A 25,562-nucleotide genomic window follows, 5' to 3' on the forward strand; every position below is an offset into this window, starting at 1 on the left:
ATTAAATCGAGTTTCGTTGAAAAAACGAGACAATTTTATGAAAAAATGTTGGTACAACACAAAAAAAAAACCCGTGGGATGTGTCCCGTAAAATAAGTACGTACCATTAGGTAAAATTAAAAATATACGAGCCCTCATATAGTACCATTACTCATTGTAGTCCGTCAAAAATTTTCAGGCATTTGTCCTTGGGTACAAAAATTTAGAGAAATGCTGCTCTAATTCCCCTCTTTTGGTTACTCGCATGCAGGCTTGACCCCCTAAAAATCACTTCATTGTGGTAGGCCTGAGCTATCGTCGGTTTCAGATAAAGATAAAGATAAAGGCTTGACCCCCCCCCCCCCTCCCACATCCTGGAACAGGTCCCTAGGTTAGAATTTTAGGTGAGCCCTTCCCCCCAAGATAGACTTTCCACACACCCTTCTATATTCTAATATGAATGGATCACACATTCAACATTTGCGAGACATAAAAAACGCATGTATATTAATACTAGCTATAATACCCGGCGCTGCCCGGGATTTCTTCAATGAGGCTTTTTGGATCACGTGATATCTCCGTCTTTCTTTGAGGGACATGCAAACCGTGTCTAAGTTAACCAATATGGCGACTTCTTGAGCAACTTCATGAAATAAACAAATCTAGATTTAATGAAACGGAAACAAATATTTTTTTTTCCTTTTTTAAGGGGCGCTAGGTATTTCGATCCCCTCCCGAACTTCAAGTTATCTATTTCTGCCTGTTTCTGCTTCCAACAATGCTTAATTAAAGCTGTGGAATTTCTTCGATGTACTTTACGGACCTATAATTGATTTTAAAGTAACCTAAACTATATGAATTTATGCTGTTGAATAATAAAAGACAATACGGTGACATTAATTTTCATGCTTGAGAAGATATAAATAAAAAGTAGAAATCAATGTTATTTCCTGGATATCCAATTCAAAAGTAGGTCTGGATAATTGTTTCATAATTTAATCTCCTGGGCTTCGTATCGAGAATTCAATACAATTTTTAAAATTATTGATGTGACAGAAAACCCACCAAATTTCCGCATTTCTACATTAAAATCGGCAATTTCAACACTGATTTCTATGAGGATTTTCACCCTTTTCCTGACCCTCAAAGCGATGCTGATGATGATTATGACGTCTATTCAAAACGCCTCATTACTGGGAGTATTGAAAATGTGGCCAACCATTATAAAGGCATAAACTATTATACATAACTGGCAGCATTAAAGAAGTGACAAACCATTGTAAATACATAAACACGTCTGAAACTCATCGCTAGGGAACCACGGTAACCAAAGTAAACGTTCGGAAAGTGATTGTTGAGGCCCAAAAACCATTGTTGCCGGACAGTTTTTTGCCCATTTGGGGCATTTGCCCTTGTCTGACGAAATTTTAAAGTAGCCTATCGTTCAAGTCGGGTCCCATTTGGTATATATGCAAAATTTGGCGACGATCGATCTAAAATTGTAGATTTGTATAGAGAACATACACACACACACAGACAGACAGAAAATCAAATTTATATATATAGATTTATTAAAGCAATAATGACGTCTTAATGTAATAACCTCGGGAGCGTCGAATTCCTCCTCGCGTGATGTTAAATGGTGCTGCCCGAGGTATAATGTAAGTTGCAATAGTAGCAGTAATCTTTTGTTCTGTTATTTAATTGTAATGCAATGTAAATTGTTTTGTCAGGTGAATTGTTAACCTCGGGGGCCAATGGTGCTCCCGGAAGGGGGGGTAATATATGTATGTGCTCCGTCACCATATATATATATATATATATATGGTTTTTGGTTTTTTTTTGTTTTTCTTTTTAATGGAGAAAATAAATGCTCCCTTCGGGGGAACCCCCGTATGGCGAATCATATTCGCCGGACCGAGGTAAGTAACTCATCAGCACACCCTTCTATAATGAACTTATAGCATAGGAAAATCAAAAAATTATGGTAATTGTCTCGAGGGCCCGACAGGGACCAGGACAATTACCATTATTTGTTTTTTTCCCATGCTATGAATCTATGAATTCACTATAGAAGTGCTCGTGAAAGTCTGGTATGCGGGCCCGCCGAAGATTCCAGCCTAGAGGCATTGCTTCAGGATGTGGAGGCCATGGGCACTCACATGCTAGCTCACGCACACTGTAGGTCACTCACTATTTTGGCTCTTCACTCAACTGGTCCCTCGCCCTTCAGGTCACTTTTTTCGTCATTTACTTGCTCTCGCATACTCTAGTTCACTCACTGATGTAGTCCCTCGTTCTGAAGGTCACTATTTTGGTCATTTACTTTTTACTTTATTTTGGTTTTTCCACCTGTGTCTATAAAATTTTACCACCTTCTGTCACCCTACCAATTTTCTTGACCACTCAATTCCCAAATTCACCGTCCGTCCCCCCACGAATTTGTCACCCTGGGCTATAGCCTGCTAAGCCTCCCTGCAAATATGCCACTGGCCATGCCCCGCCTAAGCATTTTTGAACTCTCTAGATCTCCCCTAATTCCCCGGTGACACATAAAGTAATTCTTACAGTTAAAAAATCTTCCATACACAATGAATGGGGAGTTTTTGTGATGAATCGCAAGAGGAAGTCGCAGAGAGTTATCCCCTCCCCCCCCCCCCTCCACCAACAGGATTATGAATACATGTAATAGATCACTTTCTACTGTCGTCGTATAAATTCCCCTCGGTCGGTACATTGGACAGAAAGTATGATATTTATTGTGGGAGGAATCGAGGAGTCACGCAAGCTTGGCGGAATAGTTTTTTTTTTTTTTTTTTTGGTATTTCTTCCACTATCCCTTCTTCTGATTTTTAGTTTATTTCTTAATATTATTTGAATTTTGAGTCGCTGTATTTAGATTATTTGGACATCCATATTTGTTATGGCCGCCCGTCTCGATTCATACAGGTTAGTGTTTCTGAAAGTGTGCGTCGCAACTCCTAGGGGAGGTGCTGGAAATATTTATGTATATCACTGTTTATGCTCTTTGAAGTTGGTTTCTTTTCAATGAATGCAACCATGTCTATTTAACTATTCTAGGGAGTTGCAATCGAACCATGAACAGGGCAAGAAAGCCGCGAGTGACAAAAGTTTGAGAACCACTGATGTAATTACATATTTCTACTAATTATTTTTTTTAATTTATTTAGTTTACCTTTATTCTAGCTAGAACCCCTATATAAAGGCGTCTTAATTCTAGCTATCTTGTAGCACAATTGACTTGTGGTTCAGATTTTGTAATTCTAGCAAAATGCCAAGTTATATCATTTTTTTTTTTACCACAATACACTTCAAACAAAATTTATGCAGTATTTATATATATGAGCTGGTCTCCCATTTGAAAAAGTCTTTCCGCAGAGAGCAGGCAGACCTACAACACGATACAGACATAACATGAAAATTCAAGCATTTCCATCTTTACTTCAGAAAATGGAAAACAGATGGCAGCATGAACACTAAACAAGCGCAACTCAGTTAGAAATTCCGCAGAGGAATGAGTACAAGGTGCATGTACGGTTAAGTAGTAGTATTTATATATACTATATGAGGTCACTAGCAGGCGCGGATCCAGGACGAGGTGTCGGAAGGTGCGAACTACTGAAGTTCTTTGAATTATCCCGTATTTTACGGGACAGAAAAATTTTCCCATATTAATCCGCTTTTGAGAAAGACGATCGTTCTCCCCACCCCTGGATCGTGCCTGAACGAAAGCAGATATCTGCAGTTGCGAATGAAGCTTAGGCAGATATCTTCAGCTGTGAATGAAAAGGAGACAGACATGTTCGGTCGCGAATGGAGCGGAAGCAGGTGGATTCAGGGCGGTATGTCGAAGAAGCGACTTATTGTGTAGGTGTATTGGATAATATTGTATTTTACGGGACAGAAAAATTTACGACATATTCTTCGGCTCTTTGGAAGGGCTACGGTGCTTGGTGATAGCTCTCATCGCCCCGCCCTCCAGATCCGCGCATGGTCACCAGATCCATAACAAATTTTAAAAAAAGGATAAATACTCAATACTCATAGAAACCCCGCCAGTTCAGCACTTCCTTTTCCTCCTAACCAGATCATGACCCGCTGCTCTGTCTCAATGAATAGATAATAACCAGGTGGTCGAAGAAGACCGGAGAGTTATGCTGTAAAAGTTCAACACTTCCAGAGAATTCCACATTTCTCTAACTCGTAGACAGTATGACATATCCAAAAAAAAAGAAAAAAAGCACACGCACTCACATTTCTCTAACTTGACAGTTTGACGCGTGTTGGAAATTCTGCATTTTTGCAACCACATTCCCAAAGATTCGAGCATTATTCCAACTGGATAATTTGACTTGGCTTAAAAAAAGCTTCATATTTCTTCAACTATGAAATTAGACAAGTTCCGGAAGCCCTGAGATCATAAAACTGAATGCAATGTAATCACCGAAACTCATCCAGACAGAGAAACGCTGTTGAAAGCCCCATTACGCATCGTACGAAAATACCAAGACGCTATAATAGGAAATATTTCTTATATAACAACCCATGACACATCTCTAATCTATTCTTTTATGAAATACTTTTTGGTGAGCTTTTTCAATGTCATCATCTACAGATAAAAATGATTACGACGCATGAGAGAAAGACCTGCGTTCACACGAAGCAACACAATCAACCCAGAGCGTTAATTACATCTTCCTTTCTTGGTATGTACTATAAAGGACATTTTAGGGGTAATTTTCAAAATTGTCAAAAGAGTTTAGTAGTGGTTATTACTCAACAGGATCTTGATATATAGTGGGTTTTGCATCATTCCGCTGCCGAATATGCGTACAGAAAGCCTTTCTTTTGTTCATTATGAGAAACGGGCGACACCTGACGCTCATTTCATTTAATTACGAATTTCGGAATGAAAGGAAACAATCGCGTCAAGGAAACAAACACTGATATATCTCAGGGGAATAGTTTTTCTTTCTGTTATTTCAAAATCAAGAAGAGATTATCTCGTATAAAAGAAAAGAAGAAAAGAGATAAAAGGGGCGGGTGGAAAGTGTTTGAGAGGGTAAAAACAGTTGTATCACTTCCCATAGTGGCGTATTCATCCTTGTGCCATTAAGGTCGTGCGTGCTCTTGAGCAGCCGTGGACTGTATATTCGTCGGCTCCTGAGTAAATGGAAGCATTATAATACTGAACGATTGGATTAACATTATATGTGAACCCTGTGTGAGTGAGAGAGAGAGATGGCCGCCATCTCGAAATGTGTCTTGATTTTCTGTGCGTCGTTCGCCCTCGTCACGAAGTTGTGCGATTTTTCGGACGGATTCCGATTCGTTCTCCAGCAAACGGGATGGTTCGTGGTCAGCGTTTTTATCGCCGGGTTCCTGTCCAAGATGTTACTTTACGCCATTCCCGGAAGAAAAGTTGATCCCACGGATAAAGTTGTGCTGATAACCGGTAGAGTATTTAGTTTTGGTTTCGATTCTCGTGAATTTTATCTTGAATATATAATAAAAACCCCTCTTAGTGGACACCCTTCCGATGCGGTCATCTCTATTTTACAGCCAAATAATAATTTCTCTTGTATAATGTAAATAAACATCTCAAACCCCTTTATTACTGATCACCCCTCTTTTACGGACGAACTTTTTTGTCCCGTTGGTGACCGCAAAAAAGGTTTTACTGTATTCTTTAACAGTAATATTGGTAGTTTTTCCTAATCTTTTTGATACTGCGGACTCTCTTTAGTAAAGATCGATGTTCCGCGAACCCGCTTGACGCGTCAAAAGGTCAATTTCAACGCCACCCTCTCATAATATCCAAAATGTATTGCTTGTTATGCAGTGAAACCTCCATATAATGATAAACTGTGGACAAAGAAAAAAATATCGTTGTGGAAGGGTTATGGTTATATCATCAGAGGCAGTCAAATTTATGCTGCTATTGCCCTCTATTAGGAATTGGCGTTGTTAGTATAAATGCGTTTTAGTTCGCTGCAAAAAAGTTTCTAATTCATTAGTTGATACAGTAAATAAAATTCAGTCAATTGTTTCACCCTGTAAAGTAGTTTTCTGCATGACACTTGTGTGCACTACGTAGAAAGTAGTTTGGTGTTTGTGGCAACCTCATTAACACTTTCGGCGGGTAGGTAGTGCAAAATATCGATGCTATATTAAACACCCTCGAAAGAACAGACACTGATGAGGAATTTAAAATTGTATAAATTATTATATTATTTCTATAAAATAATATCGTTATATAGCAGCGTTTCCCAACCTGTAGTCCGCAGGCAGACCTGATAAAATTATTCACCCGTTGTAATTAATATTTAGGAACATTTTCATATGGGTTCAAATAAAATTATACGTTCATATTTAGGTTCCGAAACATTTGCAAACATCATCGAGGAGAATGCAGCAAATTGCTATCCCAAATACAAGATATCACTAAATCGCGCCAAAAATTTCAATTTATTGCTTTCAATGCAAAATTATACTAGTCACGGCTGAAATTTATGAAGGGTGTGAAAATGAAGGGCTGCTACAAATCGCAGTGTGTGTGTGTGTGTGTGTTCATGACTTTAGTAAATATATCAAAACTCGGACACCCCACAGATGCGATCACCTCTCTTTTACGGCCAAATAATAATTCCCCCTTGTATAATGAAAGTAAACATCTCAAACCCCTAATTAACGGTCACCCTAATTACGGACAAATTTTTTTGTACCATCAATGATCGTAAAAGAGATGTTTTACTGCACTACAAATTGAAAAAAAGTATCTTTGAAAAGACGGGACAACGAAAACCACAGGAATGTCCCGTAATACGGGATACATAGAAGTGACGAAGACTTTTCATCTCTGCTGTACATAGTTTTCAGATTACAATATACATACCGTCGAATTCGCATCAAGATTTTGAGAGTTCCCGTTAAAACAAACAGAACTACAATTTCAATCAAAATTATAATTGCATAATCTTTTTATAATTTTTATATAATATAATATATATAATAAAATATAATCGTTATTATAATTTTGCAACACAGGTTGTCCTGTAAGTGCTAATGCGGCCTTTATCTCATCAACCGTCAAGTTTCAATTTACAGAATGTTCAGCATGCGTTCAAAAATTACCCTGTACTAGTTTCGAGAGTGAAAATACAGCGTGTCACAAAATGAAAAGTCGAAATTTTGATACGGTCATCCTGTCCTCTAACTTCCAATTTGAAAGTTGTTGCGCTGTCTTTCGTGGGGCCCAAACAAATAAAAAAAATTTTAAGTGAAATATTCGCCGAGGTATTAGAATTTAAAAATCGGAGAAATGTTGGGAAAGGACAGCATAAAATGAGGGAAAGGAGTGTTGTCCGTTTTTGATGCTCCCTCATAACTTTTCTTCGATTTTTTGATTCAAATATCTTAGGAAATTTTGCACTTAAACTTGGCATTTTTCTGTTGACCTCAGGAGATTCAGGGCAACAAACTTTATAGCCAATTTCGGAACCTTAATATCGTTCAAATTTTAGTTATTTTTCCCTTTTCCAATAATTTATAACTACGTTTTTTTAGTGTCTATTTTAGAAATTTTTAGTATCTTTTTGGATGCCTATTTTGACCATTTTTAGTGCCTAAACTGACTCTAGTATAAGCCTTTGGACTCATAAGCACTTAGGAGTTAACACATTTTTTCTCGAATTACTAAGAAGTACTGAATGAATCGTTCTGAAATTTTGATCATACATAAACGCTATGCTTATGCTCATAACTTCCAGTGAAAATGTAGTCACGAGTGTTTTTAGAGGACCGACAAAAATTTAAAAAAATATATTTTTGATCAACCTTGTAACATAGAAAGCTGTAAAATGATTTGTAACTTTCACAAAATATTTGACTGGCTTTGTGAGATACTAGAATGCATTTGTAAATACCGTTTGCTTCGTGAATGTCGTGCAAGTAATACGTATATTCAAGAAGCTATAGAAGTTTCTTATAAAAAAAAACCAATTTTCTCATCGCGTGTTTTTTGATTATAACATGCGGAGTTTTCAATAAATTTTTACGTACCTCACAGAAAAATTTACCCCATACATGAGACATACTATGAAGAAATTTACAATGTGACATGTACATGTTCATTTTTAATAGATGGTTTTTATTTAAGCATGAGCAGGAAATATCAATTTAATTTTTTTTATGATTTCGTTGCCATATAAATAGTGCAACTCATATAAAAATTCTAATTGAATGTCGGGAAAATTGGCAAAGATGTCAGCGATGCAGTAAGTAAAACTAAAAAATCCTTTATGATCCAGCTACTTTCAGCAAGCAACTGAAATTACAGTTCACTGTATCACAGTACGTTGACATGTAATTTGTTACTTCTATCTTGGTAAAGCACCCAATTTTCTCTGAGGATCAATTACGTTGAGACAGCCTTACATAGGACCCCCCCCCCCATGTAGAAGGAGCTTCAATTAACTCTAGCTCAGACGTCCGGTTTACAATAAATTTACTCCAAGGCCGGGGTTATACTATAAAGTTTTTGCCAAAGCTCTTTGGTAAAACTTGAAAAATTCAACCAATAAGATCACCGGTTGCATTTGCTCGAATGTAACCGATGCGCCTATTGGTTAAATTTTCAAAGTTTTATAAAAGATCTTTTATTAAACTTTTATAGTGTAATCCCGGCCGTAAAATCAATTCAATTTGTAGAAATAGTCCCGCTCCTGGATGAGAGGTGGGGCCCTCTATTCGGCAAGGAAGCCATGAGAGCGAAAAATGGTTAAGAAACACTGGTATCCTCAAAATAAATACAGACAAGCCTACGATTTTTGTGCGATAAAAACTACAATAAAATCGTAATTTCTCTACGAGAATTGTTTTTCGAAATACTATCAGTGTTTTTTTTTTTCCGATTTGCCATTCTCAAGGCCCATGAATGCGCAATTAGTGCCTTGAGAAATCGTTACAGAGACCACCTGCCTTCTTAGATGGATAATTGGCCCCATTAACTTTAACGGCGAAATCGTCATTATTATTCATTATATTCACTGAATTATTTCGCCTCCCTTTTCATTTCCCAATACTGTGTTTACAAGCAACAGAAAATGAAGGACGCGTGAATCTTTTACTTGCAGAATTTCCAGTTCACCGCATTCTTCGAAGGAACCCTCCCTTTACCAGCACGAATATGGCTAGTTTAATCTTCTCTTCCTGTGAGAAATAAAATGACCCTCATACTATCTAGTCACTACCACGACTTAATAATAATAATACCAATTTCTTTTGTTTGTTTCAAATCGTAAACTCTAAAATACGTGTTCTTGAGGGAGGGGGTTCAGCAGTTTTGCGGTAAATATCACGACGTGCATTATTATAAATAATAGCATTATGAGAGCAATGGGATTGTGTTTTTAATTGAGGAAACACGAACGAGTTGTTTTCGGGCCAACCCGTCTCTGGAAGGTCAATGTTCGAATCAATGGTGAGATGGACATTCCCTCGAATCAGGCGTGGATCCAGGACCACGTGAAGGGAGGTTCATTTGATAGTCCTGTATTTTATGGGAACAGACAAATTTCCCCTTTATTTTTCGGCTCTTGGGAGGGGGGGGGGCAGTCTTTCCCATGGCCTCCCTCTGGATCCACACCCGAGAGAAAGCGGGCTTAAAAAATCTTAATCTGCGAATGGAGCGAAGGCAGACATCTTCAGCTTTGATGTATAATAACCAGTTATTATTATGAGAGCAATGTCTGTCTTACGCTGTCTCAACGTACTTGATCCTCAGGGAAAATTGGGTGCCATACCAAGATAGAAGTAACAAATTACATGTCAACGTACTTACTCTCGAAAACAATACCACAAGATCTCACCATGTTGGCCCGTTACGGACATGAGGCTCTCGGGTAATGCCTGTGGAGCATGAGTTTTATAGACACACTGCTACTAGATCATATTATATATAATAACTAGTTATTATACATAATATCCGATTTATCACAGTTACTGTAACATAAATCTTATCAAATGCCGATATATTCAGTAACTAAACTGTATATTCAGATTTTTGACCGCAATCGTTTTCCAGGATGCGACACTGGTTTCGGTCACTCCCTGGCGCAGCGTCTAAGCAAGACCGGCTTCATCGTTTACGCCGGTTGCCTTGATGAGGATGGTGCAGGTGCGCAGGTTCTCAAAGAACGATGTCCAACATCCAGGATGCATGTCCTACCGCTGGATGTGACTAAACATGACCAGGTCCATGCCGCACTCAAGAGGATCGAGTCCGAACTTGGAGAAAAAGGTGAGATAAAAATTCAAGGGGGTGGAGGGAGAGGGAGGGTGAATTGATAATGCCAATAGTGATACGTATTATCAATCATGATAATATCATTGATGTTTTCTCTTGTAATAAGAGAAGAGAGTACACTTTTTTATATTTTCATTAAAAAAAAATTATGTATGTATTCGGAATAAAACTGACTAAATGTCGAATAAAAATGAATGTAGCGTGTAGAAATAAAATGAAAATCGGAATGAATGAAAAATTGAAAGGAATAAAAGGAAAAATGTATAAAAATAGAAGTGAATGAAGAATGACCGTGAATAAAAAATGAGAATGAATGGGAAAACGGTAATACGTAAAAAATGAGAATAATTGAAAAATAATGGAATGATTGAAAAATAGTAATGAGTAAGAGAAGAGAATAAGATAGTAATCGATTAAAAACGAGAAAGAATGAATAAAGACAATGAATGGAAAATTGGAATGAAATGAAAATGAATAAAAAATGTGCTTAAATGAAAAATTGCGATGGATTAGAGATTAGAATAAATAGAAAATAGTAATGAATAAGAAAGGATAATGAATGTAAAATTGCAATGAATAAAAAATATGAGAAGGAACGTAAAATAAGAATGAATGAATGAAAAATTGGAATGAATAAGAGATGACAAAAACTAATTCCTTGCGATCTTCGAAATCGCAAAAACCAGAATGAAAGAAAGTAGACATGAATGACAATAAAAACGACGGGAAATGGTTACGAGAATATAAATGCGAGAGGATGCAAATGGTGAATAAGTCAGCGCTTTAATGGTGAAAATGAAAATCAATGGAAAAAAAAAAAAAATATATATATATATATATATATATATATATATATATATATATATATATATATATATATATATATCAATAAATAAAAAATTAGAGTGAAATAATACATGAATAGAAAATATGAATGAACAAAAAAATTAAAAATCAATTAAAAATATGAGCAAAAAATGAAAAGGAAAAATCAAATACGGAAAAAAGTGATAATACATCGAAAAAAAAATTAATAATGAAAGAAAAAAAATTAATTATGAAAGAAAAAAATTAATAATGAAAGAAAAAAAATTAATTATGAAAGAAAAAAAATTAATAATGAAAGAAAAAAATTAATAATGAAAGAAAGAAAAATTAATAATGAAAGAAAGAAAAATTAATAATGAAGAAAAAAAATTAATAATGAAAGAAAAAAATTAATAATGAAAGAAAAAAATTAATAATGAAAGAAAAAAAATTAATAATGAAAGAAAAAAAATTAATTATGAAAGAAAAAATTAATAATGAAAGAAAGAAAAATTAATAATGAAAGAAAAAAATTAATAATGAAAGAAAAAAATTAATAATGAAAGAAAAAAAATTAATTATGAAAGAAAAAATTAATAATGAAAGAAAGAAAAATTAATAATGAAAGAAAAAAATTAATAATGAAAGAAAAAAATTAATAATGAAAGAAAGAAAAATTAATAATGAAAGAAAAAAAATTAATAATGAAAAAAATTATAATGAAAGAAAGAAAAATTAATAATGAAAGAAAAAAATTAATAATGAAAGAAAGAAAAATTAATAATGAAAGAAAAAAAATTAATAATGAAAAAAATTATAATGAAAGAAAGAAAAATTAATAATGAAAGAAAAAAAATTAATAATGAAAGAAAGAAAAATTAATAATGAAAGAAAAAAATTAATAATGAAAGAAAGAAAAATTAATAATGAAAGAAAAAAAAATTAATAATGAAAGAAAGAAAAATTAATAATGAAAGAAAAAAAAATTAATAATGAAAGAAAGAAAAATTAATAATGAAAGAAAAAAAAATTAATAATGAAAGAAAGAAAAATTAATAATGAAAGAAAAAAAAATTAATAATGAAAGAAAGAAAAATTAATAATGAAAGAAAAATTAATAATGAAAGAAAGAAAAATTAATAATGAAAGAAAGAAAAATTAATAATGAAAGAAAAAAATTAATAATGAAAAAATAATAATAATGAAAGAAAAAAAATAAGAACAAAAAATAAATAATTTAAATTAGACAATCCTAAAGTATTTGTTAAATTATAAATATGTTGTTTAATCAATAAATATATTTGTTTAATCAATAAATAAATTAAACAAATTCTCAAAAAAATAAATTAGTTAAATTAATGTTAAAATATTGACTAATTTACAATTGATAAATAAATTAAACGAATCTGAAAATAATTGATCAACCAATAAATATATTGAACATATGTTAAAATAATTGATCAATATCAAATAAGTATAATTAATAAATATAAACAAAGTGCAATAGAACTGAAATATCAATAAATCAATGGAAAATAAATGACAATTGGAAACAAATAGTAAAATGGTATTCAATAAATGAAGAAAAGTATTAAATTTTTAGGGAATAATAAATAATAAAATGAGAAATTAAATTGGATATTCAGGCATCCAATGATATTTTTAATGTAATAACGTATTTTCTTCGCTCAAAATACAAACCGTATAATACACAAATGCAAACATATAAAATACTGTACAAATATTATACAAACACTTTATGTTCTCAAGGGTCTGCAATATCCTTTTAGCAGGCCTAAATAAATTAATTATTGAACATATTTTAGCAACAGCTGTTATACAGGGTGTCCTGTAAGTGCTAAGGTGGGCCGTTCAAGTATTACGTCAGCATATTTTTAGCCATTTTTGACCCCCTTGTCAGCAAAAGTCAGTCAATCTCTGACCCACTCCCCCCTTTTTGTCAGCAAAATTTCGTCAGCACTGCCCCCACCTCCCAACGCATATTGGTGAGATCAGAAACGTACGCGTGTAGGGGGGGGGGCATAGGGGGCTCGTGCACCTCCCCCCAGAGGGAAATTTTTTTTTTAATGCAATTTTTTTAATTAAAATTTCGAAAGACAATACTTTATATGTAATTATAGTCGATTTATGTTAATTTCAATACTATGTGAAGGATAAGAACTCAAAATTTCTCTTTGAGAAATTCATTGCGACCCGCCCTTTAAGCCATATATGGTAAACCCTTGACCCGCAGACCAAATGTGGCCATGAAGGTTATCTGATGTGATGATGTGACTTGTCCCTTCAAACACAATTTTGCAAAAATGAACTAAGCGGCACATTTATAAATCGCTTAAATGACCCGTGGCACAATTCCAGAGCATTTAAGTGGCCCGCGGAACACATTTTCAGATCACTGAAGTAGGCCTCAAAGATCACTTTCACATTGTAAAATCAGTTAAGTAACCCGCGACACAGTTCCAGAGCACTTAAACTATCCGTGGCAAATGTAGAGATCCCCTTGAGTGACACGTGACACAGTTTTAGAGCACTTAAGCGGCTCCCCAGTGCGGTTCCACATCACTCAAGTTACCCGCGGAATAATCCCAGATTACTTTAGTGAGCCGTGGCATAGTTACGGATCGCTTGAATAATACGTGGCACATTTCCAGAGCACTTAAGCGGCCCGGGAATATTTCCAGAGCACTTGAAGGATCTGTGAAACATTTAATAAGTATTCTTTATGGGCGTTGTATAATAGTTTATCATGTGTATATATTGTTTATACTTTGTGTTAATTGCATTTTTAATTGGTTGCTGTATTTTTGAAATATATGACATCCATATTTTTATGGGCATCTTTTTATCAGCCATCTCGTTGGGCATTTTGCCTGTTGTGGCGTTGTATTTGTATTTAGAGATCACTAAAGTGGTTCTGTAGGGCAGTGTTTCTCAACCGCCGGGCCGCGGCCCCGTACCGGGCCTTGATATCGGTCAAACCGGGCCGTGAGTGGTTTATTGTTTCATTTTTTCCCATTAGTCGTGTGTATGGTCAGACCTCCCAATCACGAAAGAGAAATTAACCGGGCCGCGAGATTTCAAAGGTTGAGAACCACTGCTGTAGGGGACTTATCAATAGGGAGAATGTTAGTTCAGGTGCCCAATAACTATCCAAAGGTTTTTTTTCCGTTTTTGAAGCACCGAATAAGATGTCATTAAGAATATTCCATATCTTCATAAAGGGTGGTTGATGACGTAAGAATCAACCACCCCCCCCCCCCCGTCATCAAAAGTCAGCAAATCGGAAACCCCCCCCCCACCCCCCATCCATGTTGACGTAATACTTGAATGGCCCTTAATGCGGTTTTTATCTCATCAACCGTCCGTCGTAAAGGTATAGTTTCAATTTAAAAAAAAATGCTCAAAAGGCGTTCAAAAATTACCCTCTACCAGTTTTGAAAGTGAGAATACAATGTGTAACAAAACAAAAACAAATTTAAATTTTGATACCGTCTCCTTGTCCTCTAACTTCCAATCAGAAAGGTGTTGCCCAGTCTCTCCTCAGGCCAATAAAAAAAAATCTCAAGTTTCTAAGTCCAGTATTCGCTGAGATATTCGAATTCAAAAATTGGAGAAATGTTGGGAAAGGACAGAATAAATGAGGGGGAAAAAGGAGCGTTACGCCCGTAAATTTTTTCTGTTCTTTTATAAATTTTCTCCAATTTTTGAATTCAAATATTTAGAAACATGGAATTTTTTCTATTGGCCTCGGGAGATACAGGGCAACAAACTTTTTCGCCAATTTTTGGACCCTTAATATTGTTGCTGTATTTTATTTATGTTTCCCCTTTTCCCAATAATTATAAATACTTTTTAGTGTCTATTTTATGCATTTTAGTGACTTTTTCGGTTGCCTATTTGGACCATTTCTAGTGCCTAAACTTCTGGACTCTAGTAATAAGTCTGTATTTTTACTTTGGAGTAGACATTTTCTCTGGAATAGAGACTAGACAAGTACTGAATGAATCGTTCTGAAATTTTGATCATATAAACGCTAAGCTTGCGCTCATAACTTCCAGTGAAAATTTAGTCAATAGTGTTTTTAGGGGAACCAACAAAAAATGTAAAAGAAAAAACACAGAAATTTCAGAACGATTCGTTCAGTATTTTTTTAGTAATTCGAGGAAAAATATCTAAACTCCAAAGTAAACACAGACTAATGACTAGAGCTCGGAAGTTTAGGCACTAAAAATAGGCAGCCAAAAAGGCACTGAAAATGCCTGAAATAGACACTAAAAAAATCATTTGTTATAATTGGAAAGGGGAAAAAATAACTAAAATAGCAATGATGTTAAGGATCCAAAAATTTGCTATAAAGTTTATTACCCTGTATCTCCCGAGGCCAAAAGAAAAAAAATCCCATGCTTCTAAGTGCAATATTCGCTTAGATATTTGAATTTAAAAACCATTGTGTCAAGTTTCGAAAAACAGTAAAAACGAACAACGCTCCTTCCCCCCTCATTTATGCTATCCTTATCCCAACATTCTCCGGTTGTTGAAATCGAATATCTCAGCGAATATTGCATTTAGAAATTTAAGTTGTTTTTTTTTGTTTTTTTTTTGTTGGTTCCAGGAGAGACAGGGCAACAACTTTCCAATTGGAAGTCAAAAGACAAGGGCACCGTAAAAAATTTAGATTTTTTTTTTATTTTGTCACACACTGTATTTTAACTCTCGAAACTATTACAGGGTAATTTTTTTAAACTTTTTTGAGCATTTTTTAAATTGGAATTATATCACTGCGACAAACGGTTGATGTGATAAAGTCCGCATTAACACTGTAACCCTGTAAATGAGGGGAAAATTGATTAGATATGTATTACTGTAATTAACCCTGTATCTATTAGATATGTTTAATGCAAATGCAAATACAAAAACAACGCCACAACAGGCAAAATGCCCAACGAGGTGGCTGAATACATACATTTTCTGTAATTGGCTGTTATCCCTAGCCATAGACATGTGTACAAAATGTGGTTAAATCAGAAATATAAATCTTTTCTTTTGCCCGAATTGCCACTGTGGTCGTCGAGTGGTCATAGTTAAAGACTCACATCGCGTGGACCCCCCCCCCTTCCCACCGCCGCCGCAGTGGTAGTTGGCTGAAGTTATTTTTCTGTGGTTCCCAACTTCGAGGAGCGAATGCTAGCCGGTATCCGCATTAAAATGTCTCGCCACAGACAGCAACAGGCCCACAACGGCACAAATATTCAATCATTGCCCTTGTTCCCGAACTGAACCAACACCACCTATACAACAAGGACTCCGCACGAAGCTCGTGATGTCAATGAAGGCCATTTCTCTTATTGCCATTGGATATACTGCAAAAAAAAAAGGCAAAGATATCCAATGTCAATAGATGAAACGGCCTTCTTCAGTGACGTCACGAGCTTCGTGCGGCGGCTTTGTTGTATAGGTGGTGTTGACTGAACTCGGGCATCACTGTAAAGGTTGTCATTATGGAGATATCGGTCTTCATGTGGTGGACCATTTTCGATTGACAGAAAGCTGGCGTCCTCCGATTTCACCGACATGCTGGAAATACGTCATGTAGCTAGCGGACAACCACACAAGCCCACAACCTTGATTGACTTAACAATGCATTAAACAACGTATACAATGCAACTCAGTTATATTATACATAATACATTACTTTACAATAATTTGTTTGATCAATATTTTCAGACGTAAGCTATTAAATTAAAATTTTTATTACTTTATTCTAAAAAATGTCGTACATACCTACTATATATGCCCTGGTTGATTGTTCATTGTCTTCATACTACCAAAAATTCATTGCTTTTCGTTAGATGGCGCACCTTTTATAGAATAAGTAGTCTACAAGTTTCCCAAACTTTTTTGTTCTATAATATCGCCCCCTCATTAGAATTTTTTTCTCTGACTTGAGCCAACGCGTGGGATTATTTTATACTGCAGAAGTGCACATCCTCCGTCCCGCGGGACAACATAGGTTTCTCGCATCTGGCTTGCGAAAGATGTTCTGGTAGAAAGTATCAAATACAACGCCACAACAGGCAATATGCCCAACGAGGTGGCTGAGAGAAAGTTGCCCACAACAAATATGGATGTCATATACTTCAAAAATACAGCAACCCTAATTAATAAAAAAGTAATTACAAAAATTATAAACAATATATACACATGATAAATATTATCCAATGCCCATAAAGAATATTATGGTTGCCTTATCCTAAGTATGGACAGAGCTTCTCGATTTACCCCAACATGTTTATCGTATTTCTTTTTAAACGTGTCAATTGTGTTACAGCTTACTACCTCCGGGGGTAAGCTATTCCATTTATTAACGCCCCTATTAGAGAAAAACTCCCTGTGCGACACCATAACCTCGCATTGTTCCCTTACCAGTCGATAATGTTACCCCCCTTGTAAAAGCAGTCGATTGACGGTGTACTAATAATTCATGGTCCATCCCGTTGAAAATTTTGAACGCTTCGATCATATCTCCCCGACACCTGCGTTCACCCAATGTGAACATATTAGGTCTGTAGTTTTCCTGAGGGTGGGTTTGAACGCATGCACACTCTTCCCATCTGACTGCATGTCTTACCAACCCAACACAACAGCACTAAAACTACAAACCCTGTATTTATTAGATATGTTTTACTGTAATTGTTTATATATATTTTTTGGCTAAAAGTTTAGTATTAAATTACTTATTTTTTGTGCAGTTCAATGGAATATATTATACATTATTTCTTTTATTATTATTGTGCTGCATTCTGTGCAACAATGTTCTTATCTACTCTTACAATACTTTCATCAAATTGTTTCGTAATCAATGCTTCTCACAAAGTCATTACGTAAGTCATGTTTTTATCATTATCAAGTTGATTTTCAGTGTGAAAAGTGTCTAATATCTCAGGGGCAATGTGGGAAGAAAAGCTCTTTTTATATAGTTTTTCTTAGGTTTTGGCACTTGATAAACTCGATTATATCTATTTGTAGTTGTATTTTGATTTTTCGTTGAATATTTTTTCATTTAATTGTGAAAACTTGATGTGTGTGTACATAAAGTTCTGTCTTAAAATATAGCATTGCATCTTGGAACTATCTCTATTACTATTTGAGAACTCATTCTGTTATATACAGAGTGGGTACTATCGACCTCCCAAAGTGATTCCTTGCGAAAACTAATAGGGAGAAGTTCTTTTAGTTTTTTGAGTTGGCCAATACTTGTGCAGTTGTGATTCATTAAAAATTGATGACTTTCTAGAGTCCTGCCAAATTCACCGAACGGGCACCAAACGTATAACTTGGCGATTTTAAGCTGATACAACCCTGAGCGTAATCAAGAAAGCTTAAAGCTGTGTGTGCAAGACAGTTTTTTTCCCTCTTTGTCCTTTCCCTCAAAAAAAATTTCACTTAGAAGTGAAAGGAAAAATTACCACATTTTGGCAAAAAGTGTTGATTTTCGGGAAACAATTTTTCTAATGTATCCCGTTTTGTTTACTGATTACAAATCCGTTGATGAAATTGTCAATATAATGGGACGACGGTAACACGTGACAAAAATCGCTCTACATGAAAAGAAAAGTGTATCAATTGTGAAAGAAAATAACTGAGCTTGGCTTCTGACGGGGTTGAATACTTCAGTTCATTTTCAATTAGCGGCAACCCGCTGCATGGCAATTATTTTTGCTTTCCGTTGGGTGTTTAGCGCGCAACTGACCGTTAGAAAACTGACACGTCACAAAATTTCAAAGCGTATAACTCAATACCACCTATAGAAGAAAGCCTCCGTGCGAAGCTCGTGACGTCACTTTCTTTCTTTCTTTCAAACCGAGCACAACTATGCGTGATTTACTGCCTAATGAGTTGTGCCGGAAGTGTAACTGTGTGTGTATCTAACAGTCTGAATGCATATGTAGCGTTGTGTTTGATTTTTCAGTGCTGCCATCTATATTTCAGAAGTGAAACGAGTGATGCGTTACTATCGAATTACATTTGTACTGTTTGTAGGTCTGCGGCGAGACTTTCTAAAGAGGAGATCGGCTTGCATTCGCGCCTTGAAGATGGGAATGACAGAAAACCAACTTCAGCCGACCACCACTGTGTCGGCGGTGAAGTTCGAACCCGGGACCTCGCAATGCGAGTCCGTCCAACACCTCCTCCAGAAGAAGGCCTCCGCACGAGACTCGTGACGGCATTGAAGAAGGCCATTTCTCCTATTCCCATTGGATATACTGCAAAAAACGGTAGAGATGTCGCATGCGTTAGCCTACTCTATCCAATGGCAAATAGGTGAAATGTCCTTCATCAATGACGTCACGAGCTTCGTGCGGAGGCTTTCTTCTATAGGTGGTGTTGGTCCGTCACTGTGACCACTCGACCACCACAGCGGCGCGTGACGCCACTGAAGAAGGTCATCTCACATATAGTCATTGGATATAGAAGGCCCCGATGCATGCGCCATCTTTACCCTTTTTTTGTAGTATATCCAATGGCAATAGGTGAAATGGCCTTCATCAATGACGTCACGAGCTTCGCACGGAGGCCTTCTTTTATAGGTGGCGTTGTATATAACTCCCTTAATACATGCGAATCCTAAAAAAACACTTTTCTATATTAGTTTTTCACAAGGAATCGCGTGTGTAATTATCGGACGGTCAATGTATCCACCCTGTATATTATCCGATTTCCGAATGTTCTCGTGATACGCTCTCCCCCAGTCACTGATTGCATAATCAATAATCAATAATTGAATATATCCATGCGTAAAATAAATCTTAAAAAAAAAATATTCATCGATCAATTTCTTCATTTTGTAAACAATCGCTGCATATTTTATAATTTTTTTTTTTTCAAATACAGTAAAATCTCTCTTTTTCGGACACCGACGAACAAAAAAGTTTGTCCATAAAAGTGGGGTGACCGTTAACCAGGGGTTCGAAAAATACATACATTTATTATACAAGGAGGAATCATTATTTGACCGTAAACGAGGGGTGTCCATTAAGAGGGGTTTTCTGCATCACGGTGCAAGTTCCATTAAAGATCAACCTGTATTGTTGCACCCATTACAGTCGAATCCCGTTTTAACGAATACCGTTATAGCGAAAATCTCGTTTTAACGAACACTTTTCTAATCCTCCAGATAAGTTTACATAGGAATAAAATGCAAAAATCTGGGATTCCTTTATAACGAAGTGATTTCTCCGGTCTCTTGGAATTCGTTATAACGGGATTCGACTGTATTATCATTTTATCATTTCTAGAGCACCAGTTTCAAACATGGTATACGGAAAGTTTGAAGTCGATTCCAAGTGTTTAATTGTGTCTATTTGGAATTCGGACTGCGTTGTTACATTTTCCCGAATCAATGCATGTAGATAATAATAACACGAGCAAAAACATGGTTTCTCATCTTCTTCTTCAAGCGGAAAGCGGATGGAAGTGGAGAAACGAGGAAACGCGAGCGGAATTCCGATGGTAAAACATCCACGCGGAAATTCCAATGTCGTTTGATCATTATCCTCTCATTTATTAATTTGTTATCATCACGCTCGTCCTATTTCCGACAAGAAGATGGAGTCACACGTGGTGATATCTATAGCCGGCGCTACAAAATTTCCCCGTCTAAGACGAATCAAAACAGAATTGGATACGTGAGAAGAAAACCATGAGAGGCGCGGCGGCGCCCATGAGACGACATTAGAGGCAAATTAATGTCTTGATCTTGACATTACACTCGTTTGACCACGTAAATCTTGTTAACGAGTGTCTCAAATGTCACTGCCATATTTTCCCCCCTTTAAGTATGAGAATCGTTCATATTAGGAAACATGCGCTGAAAAACGGAACGTGCGGTCCAGGGGCGTAGCCAGAAATTTCGCTCGTGGGGGGGGGGGACCCCTTTCATTTGGGAGGGGGGGGGCCAAAGTAATAGAACGAATATAGTTTCCCAACCTCTTTTGTTCCATCGCCCCCTTCTTCAGAAATTTTTTTCTCCCATCGCCCCCAACGCAATCTAACCCATAGGGTCCTATGTTATACTCGTAGCTTCTACCGCCCCCCTGGAACTTTCCATCGCCCACGTTGGGAATCACTGTAATAGACCAATAGATTTGGCCTTCTTTTTTCCTTTTTTCAGTCATTTACTCACATTTCGGGGGGGGGGAACCAGACCCCCAAGTCCCCCCCCCTCGCTACGCCCTTGGTGCGGTCTGCGTGTGTGAAAATCCCTAGACTCTGGCACGCGTGTCGAAAATAATCTTGATTATGGCACGTATTCGAAAAAGATTAGCCACCTTTGACCTAGAACATAGTTTCCCAAATTTTTTCTTCAATCGCCCCCTTCTTCAGAATTTTGTTTTGAGTCATCACCCCCCCCCCCCCGACTGAAGCGAGCCCATAAGATCGTAGCTTCTATTGTCCCCCCTGGGCTGTCCTCGCCTACCCTGCTATCGCCTACCAGGGGGCGATATTATCCACTTTGGGGAACACTGACCTAAACAGCAAGGGTTGCTCAAACTTTAAGAGATGGCAGGCCACTTTATTGATTTCGAAATGCGTTGCGGGCCCAATTGAAAAACAAATTCAAATTTCATTTGGTTTTAAAACATGCATTGGTCGACTTAAGTGATCTGGAACGGCATCGCTGGTCACGTGATCTGTTAATGTGCCGCGGGTCACTTGTGTGATCTATAAATATGCCGCAGGTCACTCAAGTGACTACTACTAATCCAGGCATGCACCTCGTCCATATTCGTCCTCTGCGGAACTTCTAACAAATTGGTACGTGTTGGAATGTGCGTGTACGTATAGAGAAACGTCCGTGAAGTTTGTTTCTCTGTATAATGCTTGTTGTGTGCAGTGCTGCCATCTGAAATCAATTTTTTTAAACTACTAGCTGATACCCGGCGACGTTGCCCGCCCCGTAAAAAATTTATATATGTATAGCTTATTAATTATTTCTTACTCAAAAAAATTTCTGCGTCAAGTAAGAAAAAATTACTTTTATTTTTAAATATTTTAATTAAAATCTTCAGGCAATCGCTTGTGGATACACAATATTTTTTCTTTTTCCATCTGGTGTGTAGATGTACAAATTTTTGGGATTTCCAACACGCGAACAGGCGACGAAAAGCTGTCCGTGAGAAATACAGGGCTCAAGTAGGTTAATACCTGCCACTGCTAACGACTGGCCTCGCGCTTTGTTGATTGCCATAGGAAAAGCTAAAAGAATCGGGAACTAATCGCTTGAAAGTGAATGGCATTTCTTCAGTGATAATTGGGATGCGTGGAATGAAGACGTCTTCTAATTTGGCACATACAGTTAGAATCGTTGCTTCAAGGATGTAATTGTGCAATTTTTTCACGCAGAGTCTGGTGCCATTGCAGAGTCTCGGTGTTTCCAAATTTCTTGAAAGCATTATAGGTACTCCGACTTTGAGGGTCAAGTTGTGTGGTGGCACACCCGGAATATCCAAAGGAGTTCAGAAATTCTGCAGGATACAGAACTAAATGTCTGCGCTGTGTCTGTGACAGTGTCAACCGATTTGTAAGATGTGAAGTCTCCCGGAATAATTTTTAGGATTTTTTCGTTGATCTTGTTCACACTGTCATTTTTCGGTACCAGAATCGCTCTCAGAAAGCCACTCATGGTTTCGGTGATTTTGTTGAATGTTTGGGAAGACTTTGTCTGCAAGTTCTTGAACTGAGTTTAACAACTGGCAAAATCCATTTGGTAACGTAATTGGTCCAGTGTTTGGGTCTACTGGTTGGTCAACTGATGTGAAAATGATAGAAGTGCTGAGTCATTTTGCAGTTGAACTCGCATGTTGGTGGATAATGATAATTTTTTAACTTCGTGCCAGAGTGTTGATGATTTGAGGCAAACATTGAGTTCATCAGTTGGCGTTGAACATTTTTATTCCCAGTTTTGTCAGCGTAGTTGTTGTTCTCTGTTGTTAGCGACGTCATACGTCCAGCTTGTGCAGCGAATATTATTCAAACGCCTTTTACGCATTTTTTAAATTGAAACTATACCTATACGATGGGCGGTTGATGAGATAAAGGCCGCATTATCACTTACAGGATTACAGGACAACCTGTATATAGGCTAGCAGAAATACCCGGCGCTTCCCGGGTTTTCTGCAATTAAATTGGAAAAGTGACAAACCGTTATAAAAGAATAAACTGTTATAATAACAGAAATAAAGGTGTGACAAACCATTGTAAAGGCACATATACACGTCTGAAACGCATTGTTGGAAACCACGGTAACCAAAGTAAACGTTCCGAAAGCAATTGTTGAGGTCCCAAAACCATTGTTGCCCGACAGTTTTTCGCCCATTTCGGGCATTTGCCCAGCTCTGACGAACTTTTAAAGTAGCCTACGGCTCAATCCCGGTCCTGTTTGGTATATGTGCAAAATCTGGCGACGATCGGTCTAAAACTGTAGATTTGTATAAAGAGCATACATACATACATACATACATACATACATACATACATACATACTTTCACATTTATATATAAGATGAGTTTTTTCTCAACTCATAGTGAGTGAAGTTTAATGAATGAATAATTGTAACGTTGTAGGCCTGTTGCTCTCTGCGGCGAGACTTTTTTAACCGGAAGATCGGATCAGAAGTTGGAAACCGCAGAAAACCAACTTCAGCCAACCGCCACTGCGGTGACGGTGCGGTTTCAACCAGCACCTCCTAGCGATAGAACTGCTTGTGACGTCAGTAAGTAGTCCATTTTCCCTCAGAATATGTATTCAAGGGAAAAAAATTCCCTGCTCGTGCTAGTATCATCGTTGTGAGGAAAATGAATGATCGGGTCAGAATTGGCGATTTCTATGCCCCACATTCAATCACTATGCGGTATTTGTGAGCCAATCAGGAGAATTCTACGCCAAAATAAGAAGAAACGAAATAGGACGCTGTAGTTCAAAATGCGGCAAGTTTGCCGCCAGGTAGTCTGAATGACGTTTATGGTAAACACTGCAGAGGCCTTTCATCTCTAAGAGGAATTTTCATCTTTGTTTGAGTCCGTCACTATGACCACTCAACCACCACAGCGGGTCATCTAAGTGACTAGTGAATGTGACACTTACGTGATTTGAAAATGGATCGCGGATAGCTTAAGTGCTTTGGAATTGTGCCACGGTGATCGGTAAATATGTCGCGTGTCACTTAAATGATCTGGGAATGCATCGAGGGTCATTTAAACGATCTGGAAAAATGCCGCGGGACAGTTCCTCAGCACTGAAGCGGCACGCGGTGCAGTTCCAGAGCACTTAAGCGGCACAGTTACAGATCACTTACGTGACCCGTGAGCCGTGGCGCAGTAATAGATAGCTTAAATGAACTGCGGCACAGTTTCAGAGCACTTGAGAGACTAACGGCACATTTACGTGTCACTTAAGTGATCAGCGACACGTTTTCAAATCAGTGAAGTGGCCCCGCACTTCTACTAAAGGTTGAACACCCTTGCTTTGGGGGGGGGGGGTCCACGTAATAGAGTAAAAATAATTTACTCTATTTTCCTTGTATATTGGTTCGTATTGGCTCTTGGACGAGGCGATCGCCACCATCGCCCCTCCCCCGGGATTAGGGGTATGGCATGTTATTGGCGAACTGTTGATCCTAGAAGTATACTTGCAATTAAGGGGTTGTATAGTTATTAGAATAAAAAAAATACTTTTTATACCGACCCCGCGTGCCCAAAAACTCAACAAAGAAGTTGTTGGCCGGTCTCTCCTGATCCTAACAAAAAAAATTCCATGTTTCTAGGTGCGATATTCACTGAGATATTCGAATTCGAAAATCGGAAATAATTTTTGGGGGGGGGGGAAGCGTTAAATGCGGGTTAAACGCTTTTTCCAGTTTTTAGACACTTTCAAGCGGAGGCAGGCGTCTTCATCTGTGAATAAAGCGGAAGCAAGCAGCGAATGAAATCGAGGCAGACATCTTCAGCTTCAAATAGAGAAGAAGCAGATATCTTCAACGGGGAATGAAGCGGAGGCAAATATTCTCAGCTGCAAAATGAAGCCGATGCTCACATGCTCAGCTGGGAAGGGATCTGAAGCTGTGACATTTTTAGCAGCGGATGGAGCGGGGGCAGACGTGACACATCAAGGGTGATGTGCCACGAAGAGCGAATGATAGTGTAGCTTCGTTGGATCGTCCCGTATTTCACGGGGGCAAACTAACTTGCCCTATTCAGCTCTTGGACAAGGCGATCGCCGCCATCGCCCCCCGGGATTCACACTAGACAATGACCGGTAGATTCACAACACAAAGATACATTCGTTGCATTTGGCAGTACCTCACTTCGAAACTTGATGGTAGCATATACCGCAATTAGGGATAGCAAGTGGGTCTGGTGCCCTGGCTCT

General features: G+C 37.4%; 1 protein-coding gene across 1 annotated transcript in view; it reads left to right on the forward strand.

The window, feature by feature from the left end:
• Window positions 1–5,086: 5,086 nt before the first annotated feature.
• LOC149085783 (17-beta-hydroxysteroid dehydrogenase type 6-like) overlaps window positions 5,087–25,562 on the forward strand; it is a 29,785-nt gene continuing 9,309 nt past the window's right edge. The window contains exons 1-2 of the mRNA XM_089232183.1: window positions 5,087–5,455; window positions 10,085–10,300. Of these exons, the coding sequence (XP_089088309.1) occupies window positions 5,242–5,455; window positions 10,085–10,300 (430 nt within the window). The 5' untranslated portion in view covers window positions 5,087–5,241. The remainder of the gene's footprint in view (window positions 5,456–10,084; window positions 10,301–25,562) is intronic.

This window comes from Pholcus phalangioides, unplaced genomic scaffold (assembly GCF_987345545.1).
Source record: "Pholcus phalangioides strain wild (caught in Gottingen) unplaced genomic scaffold, Ppha-v1.0 ptg000005l_1, whole genome shotgun sequence".
NCBI classification, from domain to species: domain Eukaryota; kingdom Metazoa; phylum Arthropoda; class Arachnida; order Araneae; family Pholcidae; genus Pholcus; species Pholcus phalangioides.